The 22,847-nt window shown below is 44.2% G+C and overlaps 1 protein-coding gene across 1 annotated transcript in view; it reads left to right on the forward strand.

Annotated features, from left to right (window-relative positions):
- ADAMTS12 (ADAM metallopeptidase with thrombospondin type 1 motif 12) overlaps window positions 1-22,847 on the forward strand; it is a 390,694-nt gene that overhangs the window by 342,873 nt on the left and 24,974 nt on the right. The window contains exons 20-22 of the mRNA NM_001192609.3: window positions 6,999-7,151; window positions 15,459-15,635; window positions 22,209-22,349. Of these exons, the coding sequence (NP_001179538.1) occupies window positions 6,999-7,151; window positions 15,459-15,635; window positions 22,209-22,349 (471 nt within the window). The remainder of the gene's footprint in view (window positions 1-6,998; window positions 7,152-15,458; window positions 15,636-22,208; window positions 22,350-22,847) is intronic.

Below are 22,847 nucleotides of genomic sequence, written 5' to 3' on the forward strand. Positions count from 1 at the left end.
CTTGTTGTTTAGTTTCTCAGTCACATACAGCTCTTTTGCAACCTCATGGACTGTAGTCTGCCAGGCTCCTCTGTTCATGGATTCCCCAGGCAAGAATACTGGAGTGGAATGTTCATTGCAGCACTGTTTATAGTAGCTAGCACATGGAAGCAACCTAGATGTCCATCACCAGATGAATGGATAAGGAAGTTGTGGTACATATACACAATGGAATATTACTCAGCTATAAAAAAAGACTGCGTTTGAGTCAGTTCTAATAAGGTGGATGAAAACTGGATCTTATTATACAGGGTGAAGTAAGTCAAAAAGAGAAACACCAATACAGTATATATTAACACATATATATGGAATTTATAAAGATAGTAATGATGACCATATATGCAAGACAGCAAAAGAGACACAAATGTAAATAATAGACTTTTGGACTCTGTGGAAGAAGGAGAGGGTGGGACGATATGAAAGAATAGCACTGAAACATGTATATTACCATATGTTAAATAAATGACCAGTGCAAGTTCGATGCATGAAGCAGGGTGCTCAAAGCTGATGCTCTGGGACAACCCAGAGGGAAGGGGTGGGGAGGGAGGTGGGAGGGGGTTCAGGATGGGGGGGACACCTGTACATCTGTGGCTGATTCATGTCGATGTATGGTGAAAACCACCACAATATTGTAAAGTAATTAGTCTCCAATTAAAATAAATACATTAATTAATTAAAAAAAGAATACTGGAGTGGGTTGCCATTTCCTTCTCCAGGGGATCTTCCCAACCCAGGGATCGAGCCCACGTCTCCTGCACAGCAGGCAGTTTCTTTACCACTGAGCCACTGGGGAGGCCTCAATGAACAGAAAGTAAAAACATCATGTCTGTCATCTCCTCTTTATTTCCTGCTCATTTAGTCCCTGTGGTTTCCAGTCTGCTGCTGGGTGACGCATAGAAAAAAGCAGGGATGCTTTGTTTATTACCGTGCTGGTGGAGGGGCTGATGCCAGCATTCAGAGTCTAGGAGCCAAAGATTATGAGGGTCCTGTGACAATTTGGGAAATCCAAAATGCCAGTAGCGCCACAACGGTCAAGAATGGTGGACACTCGGTTGCTACTCCTGTTAGGACCCTCGCCCTTGCTCTTGCCCTGGCTGATCTGGGTACTTACTATCTCTCCTCTCCCCAATGCTTTCCACAGATCATCACAAGCAATGTATTGCCATATTACTCTTCTGAAAGGAATTTTCTAATTATTCCAAACACCTAATAATAAATTGCTAATGTCTCTTCATTGCATATCAGATCATATAAAGTCCACTCTTAATATCCAAGAGCCTTCACATCCTTAAATAGTTCAGCTTTCAACATACTATGTCCTATGCCTTCACCCACCTGCTGCTGCTGCTGCTAAGTCGCTTCAGTTGTGTCCGACTCTGTGCGACCCCAAAGACGGCAGCCCACCAGGCTCCCCCATCCCTGGGATTCTCCAGGCAAGAATACTGGAGTGGGTTGCCATTTCCTTCTCCAATGCATGAAAGAGAAAAGTGAAAGTGAAGTCGCTCAGTCGTGCCTGATTCTTAGCAATCCCATGGACTGCAGCCTACCAGGCTCCTCCGTCCATGGGGTTTTCCAGGCAAGAGTACTGGAGTGGGTTGCCATTGCTTTCAGCAAATCTCAGCTGCTCTGTTTCCACTAAACCGTCTGCTCATCTCAGCTCAGTGCCTTTGTTTCCATGGTTTTCTCTGCCTGAAATTTCCTTCTCCTTCTTTTATTCATAAATCCTACCTGTTCTTCAGTATCAAGCTTTGAGCTGCTTCTTCCATAAAGGCTTTCTTGCTCTTTGATGTTGGAAGTAAGTTCTAAAGTTCCTTAGCATTCGATCAGAAATCTCTCTCACCTTCTCCTCCCACTTTCTGTCCTGTGCTGAAGGGCTGTTCACAGCATATTCCTCTAACTACTTGTGATTTCAAATATTAAATGTGTATGTCCGACTCTTTGTGAACCCATGGACTATAACCCACCAGGCTCTTCTGTCCATGGGATTCTCCAGGCAAGAATACTGGAGTGGGTAGCCATTCCCTTCTCCAGGGGATCTTCTTGACCCAGGGATCAAACCCAGGGCTCCTGCATTGCAGGCAGATTCTTTACCATCTAAGCCACCAAAACCAAGTTCATATTGTGAATAGACATAAAACTTGAAAGCAGACATTCTGGGTTTGAGTATTAGCTCCATCACTTACTCTGCATGTTCTCTCCACACTCATTTCCTCATTTTTAAAATGAGGATGACAATGCCTAATTCATACGATTATTATGAAATAAGAGGAATAATATAGGAATTCCTATATGTCAGGCATATAGGAAGTGCTCAGTAAGTATTTGCTTTGAGATATATTACAAGACAGAAGACTCAGGAGCTTCCCAGTGTGCATGGGTGTGGATCGCGTTGTGACAGAAGATCACTTCTCATCTCATTGCCTCATCATTCAGTCAGATCCCCTGGGCCAGTCAGTGACATGTATGCTGTGCAGTCGTGTAAATGGAAGTGACAGTGTAATTTTCCACAGCCTTTCACAGAAGTTTTCACATGATTCTGATATAGCCCTGCACAGCAGTTCCAGTTCTGAACACCCCAATACCTGCTCCTTGACCTGGTAAATCAGTTATCACAGGGTCACTGGCTGTAACGAGGGAGAAGGTTCCCAGGACAAAGAGAAGCTGTTCCTCTGCCTCCTCAGGATCTTCTCTGCACCCCCAACTCCCAATTTTAAACTGACATAAGAGACAATCAATGGAATCCCCTTTTGCTTACTGCATTCTATGAATGTCCTCCTGTCATCTTTGTCTTTGGACTCGTTTGCTGCCTAAATAGAAATTCAACAAATGTCTGCTCACATCTGAACCCTACAGGACTAGACTCAGAGCCCCAGAGACACATGTTTATTTACCACACAAATATGGCACAAAGAGCTATAGACATCACTTGAGAGGTACCAGGGTCATCACTAGCCTGGGAATTTGGTCTCACTAGCTCCTGTCCTGGGTTTGAAACAAACATTGTTTTTCTCCTTGCCATGGTGTGAAATTAACATTGTAGTGTCTGTGTGACCTCTAGCATGACTGCTAAGTTCTCTGGGCCCCAAAAATCTGGAAAGTGGAACTCATAATGCTGGCTTTGCAGGTGTGCTGTGTTTGTTGCTGTTATTCAGTCGCTCAGCCATGTCCAGCTCTTTGCCACCCCATGGACTGCAGCATGCCAGGGTTCCCTGCCCCTCACTATCTCCCGGAGCTTGCTCAAACTCATGTCCATTGAGTTGGTGATGTCATCCAACCATCTCATTCTCTATCATCCCCTTCTCCTGCCTTAAATCTTTCCTAGCATCAGGGTCTTCTCTAAAGAGTCAGCTCTTCGCATCAGGTGACCAAAGTATTGGAGCTTCAGCTACAGTGCTATGCTTAATAGGTAGCATTTGTAGAGCACTCCCTTTGTGCATGGATTAACTCTATTGTTCTCACAGCAACTTAATAAATGAAGTCCTAGTGTTATCACCAGTTTTACTTGCTAGAGAAGTTAGGAAACCACCAAAGATCACACAATTGGTCAACTTCAGAATTCTAATTGTATCCTGAGTCTCCAAGGTTAGAGAAAATATAGGGAAAGTACCTGTTGTGTGTTGGGGGCCGGCGTGAGGCACTCCACCCATGGCAAAGGTCATGAGGAAGGAGGCTTGACATACGCAAAGGCGGGATGGAGCCTCAGGAGTCCCCCTGGAAATCCTCGAGCATCTACCCCTATAACCAGAGCCTGCCTACTTTACTACTTTGTGCTCTCACCTACACCTCTGACTTTACAGGGGGCTGTCCCCCACCACCTCTTTCGGAGAAGGAGTTAACTTAGAGCTCCAGTTAATAATAATTCCTGGGACTGATAGGAGTGTTTTAACCTACAAACTCCTCTGAAGGTTCTCTAGCCTGCCTGACAGGCTTGTCCGGCCACATGTGGTTGCTCACAGCCTCCCAACCATGAGAGGCACAAGATGCGTTAAACCTTCTAAAAACAGGTTCCTTAGAAAAGTTAGAAAACTATTAGTATAAGTATAATGGGCTGATTAGAAATTGTATTGGTGAAGGGTTTTTCATTTGTTGAGCCAATGTTTGTTGCTAAGTCTCCATATCCCCTGCCCTTACACACATTAATGAATATATAGAAGAAATAAGTATTAACCTTTGATATTAATCACGTTAGACCTTAGGCTAAGTAAATTCTTTCCTTAACTAAAACCCACTACACCCTCACCCTATAGGAACGTAACTTTATTTGGGTGGTGTCTGTTTTAAGAATAATCACCCCTGGAGAAATAAGTGTCCTGGTTGACTGACCGCTGTCACGAGAGGGTCATAAATTGTCAGCAGGCCCCCCTGGCCAGAAGATGATGTAACACCCCTAAGACCTCTGTATACATTTGTATGAAGCACCTGACTTTGATAAAAGTCAGGACTGCTGACCCCACGTGACTTTTGCATAACATCTCAGTGTATAAAAGTAGACCATGGAAAATAAAGAATTGGGATCAGTTTCTCAAAATACTGGTCTCCCCATGTCACTCGCTCTCTCACTCTGGCTGAGTCTCCATCTGGAGCATGGAACCCGTCATGCTTACTAATTATGCCTGGGCTTCTAAGATCTGACCAGGGAGGCTGCAGTGTCTCCTCTCCTTCAGGAGAACGGAAGGATGCCTGCGGCCTATGTAAGTGGTGCAAACTTCTTGTCTTGAAGTCTTATTGGTCTCCCACATAAACCAAGCTACTCAGCCTCTTTTCTCCACTGAATTTTCCTACTGAGCTATCCTCATTCTATTAGTCTTTACATCTCTAATTAATATCTAATTGAAGCTATTGTATCCTGATCCTCGCTGACGCCGTCCCCGCTTTGAATACCCTGGATCAGCCGGGGCTGGGCCCCGACAGTTGTGTAGTTGTATCCATTGTCTATTACAATAGTGCTATATAACAATCAACCATAAAACCTCAGTAAACATTCATTTTTGTTCATGAGTCAGTGGGTTGCTGGAAGTGTCTTCTGACCTAGGCTGAGCTTAGCTGATCTCAGCTTGGCTTGTCATGCATCTGGTGAAGGGTTGGCTGAAGGCTGGCTGGTCTGGGATGGCCTCAGCTGGGTTTGCTGCTGCTGCTGCTAAGTCGCTTCAGCCGTGTCCAACTCTGTGCGACCCCATAGACGGCAGCCCACCATGCTCTGCCATCCCTGGGATTCTCCAGGCAAGAACACTGGAGTGGGTTGCCATTTCCTTCTCCAGTGCATGAAAGTGAAAAGTGAAAGTGAAGTCGCTCAGTCGTGTCCAACTCTTCGCGACCCCATGGACTGCAGCCTACCAGGCTCCTCCATCCATGGGATTTTCCAGGCAAGAGTACTGGGTCACCCAGCTTGATTTCACATGATCTCTCATCCTCCAGTAGGTTAGCCAGTTTTATTTTCATGGCAGAGACAAGGGTCCAAGAGAGAGAACTGAAACAAGCAAGATTTCTTAACAACTTACACACCATCATCCACTGCAATTTCCTGGAAAAAGAAAAGTGCAAGAACAGTCCTGATTCAACAGCTCCTGAAATACATTCTATCATTTGATGAGAGGAGCTGTGAAGTCCATTGCAAATAGCATGGGTGTGAACAGTGGGACCACTAGTGCAATGAGAATATGCACTTCAGCTGTTATTATCTCTAATATATAATATATATTTGGGCTTTCTGGTAGCCCAGCTGGTTAAGGATCTGCCTGCAATGTAGGAGACCCCGGTTTCATTCCTGGCTCAGGAAGATACCCTGGAGAAGGGATAGGCTACCCATTCCAGTATTCTTGGGTTTCCCTGGTGGCTCAGCTCTTAAAGAATCTGCCTGCCATGTGGGAGAATTGGATTCAATCCCTGGGTTGGGAGGATCCCCTGGAGAAGGGAAAGACTGGCCTGGAGAATTCTATGGACTGTATAGTCCATGGGGTCACAAAGTGTCAAACATGACTGAGTGACTTTCACTTTCATATTTTATATATATATATATATGTATTATGTGTATTATGTGTTATATGTATTATGTATATGTGGATATATGTATTATGTGTATATATGTATTATGTGTATATATGTATTATGTGTGTGTACACACACACACACATATAGGTGTGTGGAATGACTATGAGCTACAGGCACACTGCTGCATTTCATCAATGCTGTTCATGGAAAGAGTAGAGTAGAAAATAGCCTAGGTCAACAGTTTTTTCAACTGGCTCATTTATGGAGACAAATGTACTTCCTTGGTGGCTCACTAGTATATATACACACATAATACAGTGCTCAGTTGCTCAGTTGTGTCTGACTCTTTGTGACCCTATGGACTGTAGTCCACCAGGCTCCTCCATCCGTGGGATTTTCCAGGTAGGAATACTACAGTGGGTTGCCATTTCTTTCTTCAGGGGACCTTCTTGACCCAGGGATCAAAGCCAGCTCTCCTGTGTTGCCCAGCTGATTCTTTACCACTGAGCCACCAGGGAAGCCCATTTACCTCCATAAATGAGCCAGTTGAACAAACTGTTGACCTAGGCTAGTTTCTACTCTTCCCTTTCCATGAACAGCATTGATGAAATGCAGCAGTGTGCCTGTAGCTCGTAGTCATTCCATAGACCTTCCAGCCAGGATATTCTTTAAGGGAAGCAAATTTCCTTTTGCACTGGGTTTTCCTCCCACATAGAAATTAGGGATTCTCAACCCTGGCTGCTTATTAGAATCACCTGTTTTTTTAACTACTCCTGCCTGAGCCTTACCCTCAGCCATTCAGATTGTTTGTGGCTGGAGCCCCAGTGCTGGTAAGTTTCTGAAGCTCTGCAGGCAGGTTTAGTGAGTAGCCAAGATGGAGCACCCCTGCCTCCAGGGTGGGGTGGGGTGGGGTGGGGTGTATGTGAGGAAGCAGCCCTGAGCCTCTGTCATCTCTCCCTCCTCCTGGGCAGTGCTCCACCACGTGCGGGCTGGGTACCTACTGGCGGAGTGTGCAGTGCAGCACCCACGTGGATTCCGACTGCGCCACCCTGCAGAGGCCAGACCCGGCCAAGAGGTGCCACCTCCGCCCCTGCGCTGGCTGGAAAGTGGGAAACTGGAGCAAGGTAATTGATCAGCTCAGCCGTGTTTCGGGGGGCGGGGGCAGAGGGACTTACACCAGAGCCATTTGCTATAGCAGCTTTCCTGCTTCCCTTCCTGCCTCCCTTCTGCCCTTTTCTGTGACAAACTGGCAGATGAGTGAACCAAAGGCATTGTCATAAGCCCACTTTCAGCTACACAATAGCCTTAGAGCAAGCACGGAGTTTTCATTAGCCCGCATGTTTTTATCCACCTGTCCTCCCTTACCGGATAAACTGAGAAGGAAAGAAGTTAAATTTGTGTAATTTAATTTGCTTGTCCAGCCTGCGACACTATTTCTAAATTGCTTAAACTTAACGTTATAATTAATAATGATACATGAGCACATGTATAATTAAATCATGGTTCAGCAGCTGCTCACAAAGCATGGAATCTGCCAGACTCAAAATGAAAAGAAAGCTGAAACATCAAAGCTTGGTCTTTAAAAGCGTCTTTCCTATATTGATTTCTTTGAAGTGTGATGTTCCTGTCCTTGCTAACCTAGAGTGGTTACTTATTTCTCTGTGCTGCCTGCATAGTCCCTGGTGAAAGTCTTTGTCAGGTCTTAGGATTGGTCGGCCTTGGTTTTTCTGGGCAGCAATCAGGCCCAGACTGCCTGTCACCATGATAGGGCTGAACCAACCCCTGGGGGATACAGATGCACCCAGATCATAGAGTCACTGGTCGAGGTGGAGTTCAGAGCCACTTGGCAGGAGGGGTGCAGAGGTGTGAGCTGTGCATACATCCTCGTTGCCATGCACACCCCCCATACCCCCTCACACCAAGACACCTTGTAGGCACCTGTCTTCTCTCTGAGGAGCCAGTTTCCCTTGATGACCTTAATACAGAAGGAGAAAGAGCTGCCCAGAAGTTTGGGGAGGCTGGCATCTGTTAGCACTCTCATCTCGTGGAAAACTCAGGTCCCCAGACAAGCACGACCATGAGGTGTCTCACTGGCCGTCTCTGGTTCTCCTGGCAGACTTACCTGACAGACAGGAGCAGGCACTGTCATTAATCTGCAATAGGTCCCCTTTCCCAAAGAAAGGCTCTGATCTTTGGCAAGAGAGAGAAAGTATGGCTACTCCCTGAGAAAATCACCACACATTTCTTTGATTCCTGCCAACCTGCCTTTCTTCTGTTCTCATACCGTTTTTCTTTAAGGAATGAATGCTGGTTCTGCATTTTTTTTCTCTTCCAACTCATAACAAATTCCAAAAGGGACCAAATGCCTGGCTACAAATTCTCTTCCTATCCAGAAAAATTTCAAGAAACATTTCTGTCCCTGACCTTGCCAAATGTTGACCAAGTCCTAAAGTTCCACTTTCCCATCACTGGGACTAATCCTTTCCCTGGAAATTACATGGCTCATAAAAAGGACAGATGTGTGAAATAGCTCACACCTTTAAAAAGGTCAATCCAGTGTAAACTTCCAGGAATTCTAGCTGATATAAAACCGGAATGGGAGAGCCAGTAGCTCTTGGTGGTGTCAGACCCCCTAAAGTAAGCCCTGCTCTGGCAGCTCATCCTTGCCCTGTCAGCCTCTGGGTCTCTTCTCTGTCATGGCCAGGAGGCTTGCCGATATACTTATTAACCCCTGTACCACTCCAAGCTATCTTGGACACATCACCAAGTTCTGCCGGAATGTGGCAACCACCATATTTAAACTCACATCCTCAAAGTTACTCCATTCCTGTCAATACTATCCTATCTCCTCTCTCAGGATGATAGACAAACCTTATGTCAAAGACTCCATTTAACTACTGAAAGTCAATTGCCCTGACATCTGTTTTTTTCTATCATTAGGAATATTTAATGTGGGACTTCCGTTTTTCCTAGAGATGTTGATTTAAATTTTATCTTAGACTTTGGTAACTGAATGACACTAAATTTTGGCAGCTTTTTGACTGCCACATTATTAACCAGTCCGTTTGGGTGTCTGAAGTCTAAATCATGTACTGGGAAAGATCTGAAAGGCATCTTAGTTTCACTGTTCTGCTGGGACTCTTAAACTTACTCAGAGGCAGACCTCCAAACCTAGAGTAGGAAAACATACCCCTGCTTTTACCTTTAAATATCCAGAGTTTGTTGTTTTTGTCATTTTAGTTGCTAAGTCTTATCAGGCTCTTAGTGACCCCATGGACTGTAGCCCACCAGGCTCCTCTGTCCATGGGATTTCCCAGGCAAGAACACTGGAGTGGGTTGCCATTTCCTTCTCCAGGGGATCTTCCTGACCCAGGGCTCGAACACGTATCTCCCACATTAGCAGGTGGATTCTTTACCATCTGAGCCACCAGGGAGGCCCATCCAGAGGGTTTAGATTCTGCCAACTTGATGGTTTTCCTTTTCACAAACACTTTCTCAGAGGGATGAATTCTAATTTGATCTTGAGTCTTTCTGCATTATCCCACCAACCACAAGCCCAGATCCAGAGACACTTTAATCTCACAGGACTAAGGGTATGCCACAGCCTCACCTGAAGCCACAGGGATCACACCTGAGGTTCCCCAGATTACTCACCAGAAACTCCCCACTGCTGTGTGTGCAGTCTGAATTGTAGCTGTTTTACAGCCTTCTGTCTCCTGCACCATTCATCTCCTTGATGGAGTCCTGATACAACTGCTGTGGACATTTTCTCATATTTGTGACAGTACAGTGAGCCTGTGTATTAAGATCTCTTCCTTTACAAAGTCCAGAAGTTGTTTTTGGAATGGCTTGCTTCTTCTTCATGCATTGATCTATCTGAAACAAAGTTAAGGTAATGGTCTTTAGGTTTGTCCCAGAGGCACACTGGAGAAAGCGGAGTTCTACAGAATTGAATCCTAGAAGCAGCCCCGGGCCTGGGATCAGACATGTCTGGGTTGGCAGCCCCACTCTGTCACCAAGGGCTTCCCTGGCAGCTCAGATGGTAAAGAATCTGCCTGCAATGCAGGAGACCCGGGTTCAGTCCCTTGGTTGGAAAGATTCCCCTGGAGGAGGGCACAGCAACCCACTCCAGTATTCTTGCCTGGAGAATCCCGTGGATGGAGGAGCCTAGCAGGCTACAGTCCACGGGGTCACGAAGAGTCAGACACGACTGAAGTGACTTAGCACACTGGCACACACACTCTGTCACCAGCATAGGGTGCTAATCCTTTCTTCCAGCCTCTTGGGAGCTTTAGTTTTCTCACCTCTGGGAAATGAACTACATCATGTGGCCTCTACCAACTTCATAAAGTTGTACAAGTCAAAGAGTGTTCGTGAAACCACTTTGTAAATGGTAAAAGACTGTTCAGATAAAGCCTTGGGCCAACTTTGAGCTCTGGGTAAAGGCTAGGAGTAGTTCTCAGGTGTTTATTGACTTCTGGCTTCCTGGACTTGGGGCAGGGGACTGTGGACAGGAGGCAGTGGAGTAAGTCCTGTCAATCCCTCAGGGCTCCGCTCCCCAGTACTAGGCAGTCAGGTCCTCCATGAACTTTGGCAGACTTGACCGACCTTGTGTCCTGGCACTCATGCCTGACACTGCACAAGAATTTTAGATGAACAATTTTATTTTCATCCAATAAAGGACCTTCTTTATAATTCCCACTGAGGAAGTGAAGGCTTAGAGGGTTTAAATCACTAGCACATTATCAGTTGGTACTGATACTCTCAATTCTGAAAAACCATCAACTGGGGGAACACTCATCAATGTAATGGCAGCTTTTCAGAAAGAAGGAAACACTGCATAATAAATATGCATGTCAGTTTAAGACACATGCCAATTTCAGAGCACTAAAATTTGTCTAAGGAAAAAAAACTGATTCTTTGATTCTTGTGCTGAAAGAAATGCAATAAGTGACAAAGATGAGCTTAAAAAACCTTCAGTTGGGTTTGACACCAAAGTTATGCATCATCACACACTTCCTGACTGAACATTTTGACTGTACCTCCAGCAGTTTTGTAAACTGGTGATTTAACAACCTCTTTATTATCTTTCTCAGAATGATAATAACATCTCATAGTTCAGTCTAACAGATTTTGATTATTTCTGAAATGAATCAAAGATTTTTACATTTTCTTGGAATGATCTGTCTCCCCACCTAGGCAGTGTTGCAATTTTATTTTAACAGTAGCTGACTTTATTATCTGTCACATTTTTTGGAAAATAAAAGTGGCAACCTTTTCTTATGACCTTGAGTTTCATAATATTCAGTGCTACATTTTTTTTTGGATCTGAACTTTTACAAATGAATAATATAGGGAAAGAGCCCCTGTCTAAGTACAGACTTTCATATATAACATGTTCCCAGAAACATATTGAAGCCCAAAGTGTAAAATTTCATAACAGAGAATTGTATGTTATAGGGGAGCTTCTGTGCCCAGAAAGCAAAAATTGACCAGCCAGAAGGAAAATAATACACTCAAAATCACTGCATGTATTTTCTTTTGGTATTATTTACTGTATGTCTAACCTATTACCTGCTCTTGGAAGCCCCAGGTGCTTTAGATTAATGGAATCCCTAAGTGAGAAAAGAACAGCAATTAAAGAAAGCCTTTAGACTCACAGAAAGCATGAACCCAAGACCACTTCAGCTGAGGAGTGATGTTCAAACCATGAGATCCTTTATCATGGCCCCTTCCCATCTCTCTTTCTCCATCCGTACCCTCCACTCTAGCATTCTGATGGACATGTTCCCAAATAAGCCTTGTTGCTTCACTCCACTTGCATATGTCATTCTTTCCACCTTGAATGTCCCCCACACTGTTTGCCAGCTGAGTGAGCATTTACCCATGTTGCATGATACAGTTCAAGGTTTGGCTTCTCCCTTCAAGCCTTTCCTTCTTCGAGTAAAATCAACCACCTCCTCCTTTGTTCCTTCACTGGATCATGAACAACTTATGACATATCATCTTTATGACTGTTATAATTGACTGTTATAATTTATGACTGTTATACTTGCTGTTCTTTTCTCACTTATTCATTGCATGACTTTTTCCTTCTGCTAGATTGGCATACAGAAGCTGGCATATAGATAAGTGCCTAATAGCAGAGAGGAAGTGAAGTGGGGATGGCGTGGGGGAGTAGACAGATGAATGACTTTTGGTGCTGTTCAAAATAGAATTTTTGGAATGAATTATTTCTGAATGATCTTAAGAGTCTTGTGAATCTGTTTAGTATTAGGAAAGGAGCAAAAAAGAATTATTTCCATGTCCTTGCTTAGTACTTCTGGAAAGCAAGAAAGTATTCTGAAACCAAAGCATAATACAAGTCCAATGATCCCATACACTTATATCACTCTAGAATATGGAAGAGTTTAATCATCCAATTTATTTTCTTTTTAATGCTGATGGAGAAAACAGAGGCTTATAGAGGTACAGTCACAAAGCCACTTGGTGTCAGGGTGATACTTGAATGCAGTCTACTGACTCCTAATTCCAGGTTGGTTAATTTCACTATACTCATTTGAACACTAGGTAGGAGTCCAACATGGAACGTGTATCAGGATGGCTCCATAAATCAGAAACGACACAAGGAAGAATGGTTGTGAGTCTGTCATCTTTCTCTCTGCCAGTGGCTCCTGTAAGCTAAGAGGAGTCTTCATTCTAACTCAGTCTGGTTTGCCTATCACATCAGTTAAACAGACTGGCGTGGGAACCAGAAAATGGTTAGACCTGTTCGGTCTCACGTGGGCATTAACCAGTCCTTCTATTCTCCTTAGGCGGGCTCCTGTCCTCAGTCAGGTCCACAGGCTCCCGGTTAGGAAACCAGGAATATAAATAGCCCTCCTTTAGGGCAATAAGAAAATGAATATAGTAATTGGCATTCGACACACCAAGGCAGAGCAGTTTTCAAAGTAGAGTGATTTAATGCCCTGCCACTTCCCTCCTGCTAACTAAATCAGAGGATCTTCTGAAAATGAAATAGAAAAGTCACAGATTTAGTGAGTGCCTTCCCTTAATATTTACTTCAACATATTAATCAACTTCATTTCCCACTGAATGTGAATGAATGCACTCTTTGACAAAAGGGTAATGCTAATGTGAAAACTCTAGGAATAACAGGTTGCAGCAACAAATGAAAAATAAGAAAATAAACCCCCATTGTACACTATGTCTTGTAAAATTCCTATCCCTAATAAAGAGCCCTCTTGTCTTAACCGTGGGTTATTTCCTGGAAATCTGTCACACAAAGGGCTGCTTTGTGTAAAATTTTCTGGTGTTTGTTCTGTGGCTGATTTTAAACTGGCAGTTATTTTGTTCTCTGTACTTACAGCATGGCAGGCAAATGAAGTTTTGAATTTGCTTTTGGGGGGCTGTCTGGCAAGTGTTGCTTATTTCTGAGAAGCTAAATACACTTGATTTACGGAGGCATTAGAGCGTCCATCTGCCCCCTTGTCACATGGGCCCGCATCTGCCATGCTACAACACAAGTTTTGCATTCAGGTGACTTGCACTATCTGCCAAATGGCAAAGAAAGGGGGATCAGTATTTTGGGAGGTACCTCTAATGAAAGGTTCTGAGAAATTTTCTTTTACCATCCACAACACTACAATTATGACTATTCTACCGTAGCCAAAAAGGGAACATGGTATTTTACCGAGTAGAGAAGGGGCCAGATGAAAGCATACCTTACAGCAGTGGGCTTTGGTGGCGGTGTATTTTCTCAGCCAAGATGTAATGAGATCACTGATGGAAGGATTGAGAGGGTGCAGAAGGATGTTCTTTATCCCCATGGTAACCACAGAGCTCTTTGGCCCACTGGAAATCCCCAACTTCCCTTTTCTCAGAATTTATATAGTCATTCCACAGGCTGTGAGGAGCATCTGTGCCGTGCCTGGCCCCATGCTGGATGCTCAAGACACAGTGGTGACCAAGACAGATGGGTTTCCAGCTTCAGGGCAGTGAAACAGTCTAACAGAAAAGATGGACAGAATAAATAGAAGTTGTTTCACATTTCAAGTTCTAGCAATGGAAACAGAGAAGGATTTGAGATGAATAATAAAAGAAATAGATATCCTTTGGAGAAGGTATTCAAGGATGACTTCACAGAGGACGTGACATTTAAGCCAAGTCTAAAGGAAGAGCAGTAGTGGGTAAAGCAAAGGATGGAGGAAGGAAGATTCAGGACATAAGGACCACAGGACATATTATTAATCCACAGAGAATCCAGGGGAGAGGGGCTGAGGAGCTCAGGGCTCAACCTCCATGCCACCTACCTTGGGTTCCCACCTGGAAGTGGGCAGTGACAAGACAAGCCAGGACTGGCCTTGAGAGACTAAGGTACACGTTCAAGATGAGCTGAAGGGAAACTGATAATGAAAGCATTCTGTATAGACTGAAGATCAAGTCTTGGAAGCTTGAGTTATGATTGAATAAAATCTACCTAGATGAAGGATGGACAGAGCTTCCAAAGTCCAAGAGGTCTTTGTAAACCAAAGAAGTCATCCTGAATATGCCACATAAATGTAGGTGACTCAGGGGCAGCCGTGTTTTTTGTGAGCTTCAGGAAATCAGCAGCCTGCTGGTGAACAGTGTCCTTTACTGGGATCAGAGGGCAGGGGCTGCTGCACAAGGTGTGGGCATGGGCAGGGGAGTGGGGAGGACCTCTTAAGGGCTTGCACTGGGCATGCGTTGAGAACATCCTTGGTGATGGAGGTATGTGATGGTGGCCTTAGGAGGAAAGATGGTGGGTGATGGTGATGTACAGGGAAGCCTGGCAGTGGGGCCAAGGACAGGGTTCGCCCACTCCCTAGATGAAACCACTGAGCAGTTATTCACTTTGTTTTCCTTAAAAAGGGGTAACCAATCCTGTGTCCAGAGTCAGGGAGGAAGCAGGTTTTCGGCAGGATTCTGAGAGGTAATTGGGTGTCTTGGCAGAGAGCTCCCCTCATGGGTGGTTGCATTTACCTCCAATGAACACAGACATCCTAAGGAACAGCTGCGCCTGCGTCACCCAAGCCCACCCCCGCGTAATCTTCAGGACAGCCCAGTATAACAGTTGTTGCCCCAGTTTACAGACATGACAGCTGAGGCTCAGAGCATTTCTGCAGCTCGTCCAAGGGCTCACAGTGAGTCTGTGACAGAACTGGATTTGTCACCCGGTTCTTACACTTCCACATCTGCATTTTCTAACACAGGGAGCCCCACCTTGGGGAGCTGCTAGAGTGACTCTTCTCTCCACGGCGTGCGAGGAAAGACAGGTCACCAACCTCTCTAGAAGCTGGGAACTAGAAGCTGGGAACTTTGTGATCCTTTGTGAAACCCCTGGATATCTGGGCATGGACAGCCTGATGCCAAGAACTCAGGTGTCCCCTTTTCTCTCACTCTCCATACAGTGCTCCAGAAACTGCAGCGGGGGCTTCCAGATCCGGGAGATTCAGTGTGTGGACAGCCGGGATCACCGGAGCCTGAGGCCATTTCACTGCCGGTTCCTGGCCGGACTTCCTCCTCCACTGACCACGAGCTGTAATCTGGAGCCCTGCGAGGAGTGGCAGGTGGAGCCCTGGAGCCAGGTACTGTGCCTAGTGCACCATCTACACAACTGGGAAAACATGAATTTCTGTGTTACCTGGTGAGTCCAGGGAAGACCACACGTGCCTCAGACCAGTGGCTGGCCTCATCAAGCCAGCGGCTGGCCTCCTTCCATTCACACCTTACACTGGGTGTGCTCCTGATCCACAGGTGGGTCCCTTGCCCATACACAGTAAAGCCAATCTATTGACACAAGGTGGTGGTGAGGCAAAGTGTAGCATTTATTGTAGCTAGCGTTCCAAGCAAGGAGTCCAGGTAGTTAGTGTTTAAAAGGCTTGAATTGCTCGAAGGCTTCCGGGATAAGGTTTTTAAAATCAGAATGGGGTTGGGGGGGGCGGGGTGCTGGTAGGGGATGTCATCAGCTTGTGGCATTCTTTGGATTGGTTGATGGTGAGATAATCAGGAGTCAACATCATCAGCCTTCTGGGTCCAACCTGTCTTGGGTCTACATGCTTGTGGGTAGCATATAGTTAACTTCTTCCACCTGATAGGGGTTTCAATATCTATAAAACAGCTCAAAGGACATGGCTCAGATTATTATCTGTAGCCCTTGAGAAGGAACTAAAGGTCTTTGACTTTGTTTAATGGCCAGCCCAATATTATTATTATTATTATTATTTTGGTCTTGCTTGTTTTCCTTTCTGCATTTCCTCACATCATGATTAAATTTACACTTTGGAAATTGGGGGAGGCCAAGGAGGCTAAAGTTTTTCTATAAACAAGAGGTGGGTGAAGGATGTAGTGTGGGAGAGGCTGTGCTGGGAGGGCCCCTTAGGGTCCTGCTCAGTTACAGGTGGGGAGGCTGGACAGGCCCAACAATTTGAAGGCTGTGTTGTGTGGTTTAAACTGTGACTGTTCAATGTTTTATTATGACCTAGTCTCAGTGGGTATACTTGGGAATTGGGGTCCCTCTGGGGAGTCGTACATGAACCACCTTGATGAGCAGCATTTGGGACAGATCATCACATGTCCCTCTTAGGCTGGGAATAATGGTCAGATCCTTTCCACACAGTATGATTTCAGAGTCCTACCTCTCAAATGCCCAGATCCTTGTTTACACAAATAAAAAGAGGGGTGTGTGTGTGTGTGTGTGTGTGGGTGTGTGTATGTGTCTCCATCCTGTGTTGCAAGGGGTGGGACTCTGCTTCATCTTTGTCCTACTTCAGTATGTGAAACCAAGTTACTGTTCTTTGGTGAAATATAATCATTTCATTTCCTCCTTGTTTACACAAATAAAAAGAGGGGTGTGTGTGTGTGTGGGTGGGTGTGTGTGTGTGTCTCCATCCTGTGTTGCAAGGGGTGGGACTCTGCTTCATCTTTGTCCTACTTCAGTATGTGAAACCAAGTTACTGTTCTTTGGTGAAATATAATGATTTCATTTCCCTACTGGCTTCAGTAAAAAAGAAAATACTCCCAACTATACTATGGTAGAAATAAGAGGGAAAGAAAGAACCCAGAGTGCTTTGAGTGTGGCCATGCACTGGGCATTTTACCTGCAGTACTTGTTTTAATTCTTGTAACAACCTGGATGGTAGTAGGCCTTACTGATTCCATTTTATAGATAAAGAAAGAATTTAATTGAGACTCAGAGATTAAGAAGCTTACACAACTAGAAAATACATGGTGGAGTATTAATTCAAGCTTCAGTTTGACTCTGATTCCTATACTCTTGTTACTGTAGAATTTAGCTGAATAGACATGGAGCAAAGAGAAAACTAAGGAGAGTAAGTCAATAACTTTACATGCTAGAAATGGCAAGACAGAAAACCACAGTGTAGGATACAGAGTTAGTGTCCAACCCTGGAAGACTGAACCCCCTCTAGCTTCTTATTGCCCATTGGATCAAGCGGCCGTGCTGGTTCCTGAGGCTCCTGGTGTTTCCTGGGGGCAACAACCACCACCGCCTTCTCTTTCACCTCCTTCCCTGTCTCGCTTTGAGACATAAAGTGCCTGCCACTCCTAGGCTCTGGACTTATGCCTCTCAGCTTTCCACGTTTGCTGAGCCTGGTGATGTGCTTAGTCGCTCAGTTGTGTCCAACTCTTTGTGACCCTTTGGACTGTAGCCCACCAGGCTACATTCCTACAGTCCATTGGGTTTTCCTGGTGACAGCTTTCAGGATCCTGGAATTTGTAGAGGAGCTTAGATAGCCTTGTCAGAGAAATTGCAATTGCAAGTTATCCAAGATGACCAATTGTATCTGCTCTCTGGTTGTAAAAAAGATGTATTCTGTATACTTCCTCTTCCAAGGAGCATCAATCATGAGCCTGTTTCCTGAAGACCTCCCAATGCCCTTCTTTATAAATTGCTCTGTTCTGAGCAAACCACACAGTTGGAAGACTTTCCTCAGAGGGAACAGTAAGGATAGAAAATACTGAAGTTGGTTGGACATTTCCCCGGAAATGTCGGGGGACTGTTTAGGGACTGAGCACCTTTAGGTGCTTTTCCTGAGCCCTCATGATGCTGCTCTGTATATGCATAGTATCTAATGGATGCCTTCATTGGAATATTCTGGGGCCCTCCAGCGAGTGTCACCCAGCCTAAACTGCTTGCCATGGAAAATACTTTTCAACCGTGAGAATGTCCCTCACCAGTTTTCAAACTTTAGCATGCTTCAGGATCACTTGGAGGGTTCATCAGCACACAGATGTCTGAACCCCATCCCCATGGTGTCCAATTCAGAAGTCTGGGGTAGGGCCTGAAGTTTTGCATTTCTAACAAGTACCCGGATGATACTGAAGTTGTTGCTCTGGGGACCACACTTTGAGGACCACTTGCCCCTTCCTGGAGATTACTTGGCCAGGTAGCCCTGTGTCTGTATGCACACATACAGGTATACAACAGGATCCCAAATGTGGGGTTCCTGTCCTTCCCTCCTCATATAGGGTTAAAAGCAGTGAATAAGTGGGAAAAGATCCATGTTGACTCTCAAAGTTGGAATGCTGGGAAAGCAATAGATTAGTTCTTTTATTGAACAGAAAGGTTAATTGTGTATAATTTCCCTGTTTTCTATGGTTACCACCACACACACAGTGCCTGATGTGATAGGCATGATATTGGCAATCATGACTCCTTTTTTATTGTTCAGTTCAGTTCAGTTCAGTCACTCAGTCGTGTCTGACTCTTTGCGACCCCATGAATCGCAGCACGCCAGGCCTCCCTGTCCATCACCAACTCCCGGAGTTCACTCAGACTTACATCCATCGAGTCAGTGATGCCATCCAGCCATCTCATCCTCTGTCGTCCCCTTCTCCTCCTGCCCCCAATCCCTCCCAGCATCAGAGACTTTTCCAATGAGTCAACTCTTCGCATGAGGTGGCCAAAGTACTGGAGCTTCAGCTTTAGCATCAGTCCTTCCAAAGAAATCCCAGAGCTGATCTCCTTTAGAATGGACTGGTTGGATCTCCTTGCAGTCCAAGGGACTCTCAAGAGTCTTCTCCAACACCACAGTTCAAAAGCATCAATTCTTTGGTGCTCAGCTTTCTTCACAGTCCAACTCTCACATCCATACAACGAAAAACCATAGCCTTGACTAGATGGACCTTTGTTGGCAAAGTAATGTCTCTGCTTTTGAATATGCTATCTAGGTCATAACTTTTCTTCCAAGGAGTAAGCGTCTTTTAATTTCATGGCTGCAGTCACCATCTGCAGTGATTTTGGAGCCCCAAAAAATAAAGTCTGACACTGTTTCCACTCTTTCCCCATCTATTTCCCATGAAGTGATAGGACCAGATGCCATGATCTTCGTTTTCTGAATGTTAAGTTTTAAGCCAACTTTTTCACTCTCCTCTTTCACCTTCATTAAGAGGCTTTTTAGTTCCTCTTCACTTTCTGCCATAAGGGTGGTGTCATCTGCATATCTGAGGTTATTGATATTTCTCCCGGCAATCTTGATTCCAGCTTATTGTTACCATGCCATAATTAAAGATTTTTCAAAACATCAAGATTTTTCAATGTGCTTTTCAAAGTACTCAAAAGTATTTTTCAAAGAGTTTTGGTGAATTATCTTAATTTTCTTCTATAAACCTCAGGAAAATGAAACAACATAGCTTAGAAAATTATTCTAGTGAGCAAAAACCTGACATGTTTTAGAATTATATTCTTCCAGGAATCAAACTTGTCACCTTGAATTTATTTTGTAAGCATTGCAGCCAATGTGCCAGACCCTTAGAAAACCTATCAACATCACCATTTCAAATATGGGTAAATTTAATTCTAAAACTTAATGTAGTGAGGAAAGAAGGCTGAGTCCCATTTTAATAGGAGATGAACAAAATTCTATTGCAGAAGTGTGCTCTCCATTAGGACTGTCACCGCTAATCAGAATACAAACACCTAGATTTTATATTTTGGTTTCTCGACCAGAATTCTTTCCATTTGACATATTGAACTATTCAGCATCTTCTGATTCCCCCCCCTTATCCCCAGAATTTTCTGTATCAGTCTCCTTTCTTTAAGTCTTACTTCACCACTGTTTTTGTTTGTTATTGCTTTTTGGCCTAAACAACTAAAATATTTTTTCTCAGAGTTATAGAAGCTGGAAGTCTGAGATCAAGGTGTTGGCAGAATTGGTTTCTTCTGAGGCCTCTAAAAAATTCTTTCTGTTTTTCTATTCAGCTTGAGTGATTTCCACCACTCTTCTAACTCACTGATACGTTCTTCTGTAATATCTAATCTACTACTGATTCTTTCTAATGTACTTTTTATTTCGGTTATTGTATTTTTCACCTCTGTCTGGTCTTTCTTTATATTTTCTAACTCTTTATTGAAATTCACACCTTACTCATTTATTCTTCTCCTAAATATGTTAAGCACTTTTATGATCTTTACCTTCCCTGTAGCTCAGATGTAAAGAATCTGCCTGCAGTGCATGAGACCTGGGTTCAATCCCTGGGTCAGGAAGATCCTCTAGAGAAGGGAATGGCAACCCACTCCAGTATTCTTGCCTGGAGAACTCCATGAACAGAGGAGCCTGGTGGGCTATAGTCTGTGGGGTCACAAAGAGATGGACACAACTAAGCGACTAACACTACTACTACTACTATATAATCACAACTACTACTCCTTAATCAAGCAGATTGTTTACCTCCACTTTGTTCTGTTCTTTTTCTCAGATTTTTGTCTTGTTCCTTTGTTTGGAACATATTCCTCTGGCTTCTAATTTCACCTAATTCTCTGTGTTATTTATTCCTATTGGGTAAGTTGGTCACATTTCCCAGTCTTGCAGAAGTGGCCTTGTGTAGGAGATGTCCAATGAGGCAGCAGCACACTCCTGAGCTGTATGCTCTAAGGGTACCCCCCATGGATGGACCCTTCTATTGTGGTGGAACTGACTACTGTGGGAGCTCTGGTAGGTGGGGCTCTTCCTGATCTGGTTAATTCCTAGGCTGTGCCTCCCATGGTGGCTAGTTGCATGGCCTGGGGATCTTGGAGCTGTTGTTGGCCCACTGGTGGGTCGGGCCAGGTTCCAGTGCAGCTGGCTATGGACCCTGGCAGGGTGGGGACTGGTGCTCACCTGCTGGTGGGAGGGCTGGGTCTTAGGGCTTGTTTCACCACTGTCTTTGAATTGACTGAGTGGCCATTGTGAGGAACTTGACACAGATGTTCCAGGTCCCAATAGAGATACTAATATTCTTAATAACGGTGTGCATAACAAATTAATAGTAAATTTTAAAGAAAATATAATTCTATTGACTTTTTCTGTCTTGGGTTCTTTATTTAAAAGTGAATAATAGCTCTTTTGGCAGTCTGTAATTTATTTTTACATACTTTGACGAAAAGCATCCAAATACACATGATTGTGAAGACACTAGGAACATGCTACAGTGAGCAGGTAAAACCACTGAGATTTGGACTAAATACAGCTGGGCCAGGGTCGGGAAGTTCCTCTAAAGGAGGGCATGACAACCCACTCCAGTATTCTTGCCTGAAGAATTCGCATGGACAAAGGAGCCTGGAGGGCCTCAGCCCATGGAGTCACAAAGAGTCGGACATGACCGAGGGACTCACAACAGCACAGCTGGGCCTATTTGTTGTTATCAACTTTGTGAGGTACTGAGATAGGCTAGGCCTCATCTCATTTAACACTGAACCAGTGCTCACCCAACTGATTTTTTATCCCCACTTAAAATAATTTATTTGGCAATCATGGGAATTTCTGCTCTAAAGAGAACTTATGTTTTATATGATATACATCTATATCTTTATAACTTTATATATCTTTATAACTTAACAATATAGTAAAAAAAAAAAAGTTGCAGACTTATTTTACACATTCTTTTTTTTTTTTTTTAATTTCTGAACTGAAAAGGAAAATAAAAACCCTCTTACTAAATTATTGGGGGATGAATGGGTTGAAATACAGAGTATGGAACTAGCGATGAACTGTCAAGTATTTTTTTAAATAAACATTTACTCAGCCTCCACTGCGTATTCATATCTTCCCGGTGCAGTGTCACACACTGCAGACACAGTGGAAAGGGCCACGTCCCTACCCTTTATCTCTGAAAATGATGCCTTGTGATTTTCACCTGACCTTGTTCCTCTTGTGGACCAGTGTTCCAGCTCCTGTGGAGGCGGAGTTCAGAAGAGAGGAGTGACTTGTCCAGGCCTCTGTGACTGGACTGAAAGGCCCACGTCCACCACACCCTGCAGCGGGCAGCCTTGCTGTCACTGGGCCGCTGGAAACTGGGACCCGGTAAGAATCGGTTATAATCTCTTTCATTTGTTTTAGTCGTTTTAAAAAATAGCGTTTGTTTTCTTTTGATGTTTAAAGTCATATATTATTCCTGTAAATGTCTAATGTGTCCATTGATTTAAAGTGTGTTTTATGTATTTATTCATTTTTTATCGAAGGATAATTGCTTTACAGAATTTTGCTGTTTGCTGTCAAACCTCAATATGAATCAGCCACACATATACATATGTCCCCTACCTTTTGAAACTCCCTCCCATCTCCCTCCCCATCCTACCCCTCTAGGTTGATACAGAACCCCTGTTTGAGTTTCCTGAGACATACAGCAAATTCCCGTTGGCTATCTATTTTAAATATGGTAATGTAAGTGTCCATGTTACTCTTTCCATACATCTCACCCTCTCCTCCCCTCTCCTCATGCCCATAGGTCTATTCTCTATGTCTGTTTTTCCACTGTTGCCCTGTAAATAAATTCTTCAGTACCATTTTTCTAGATTCCAT

This window comes from Bos taurus, chromosome 20 (genome assembly GCF_002263795.3).
Source record: "Bos taurus isolate L1 Dominette 01449 registration number 42190680 breed Hereford chromosome 20, ARS-UCD2.0, whole genome shotgun sequence".
In the NCBI taxonomy this organism is placed as follows: domain Eukaryota; kingdom Metazoa; phylum Chordata; class Mammalia; order Artiodactyla; family Bovidae; genus Bos; species Bos taurus.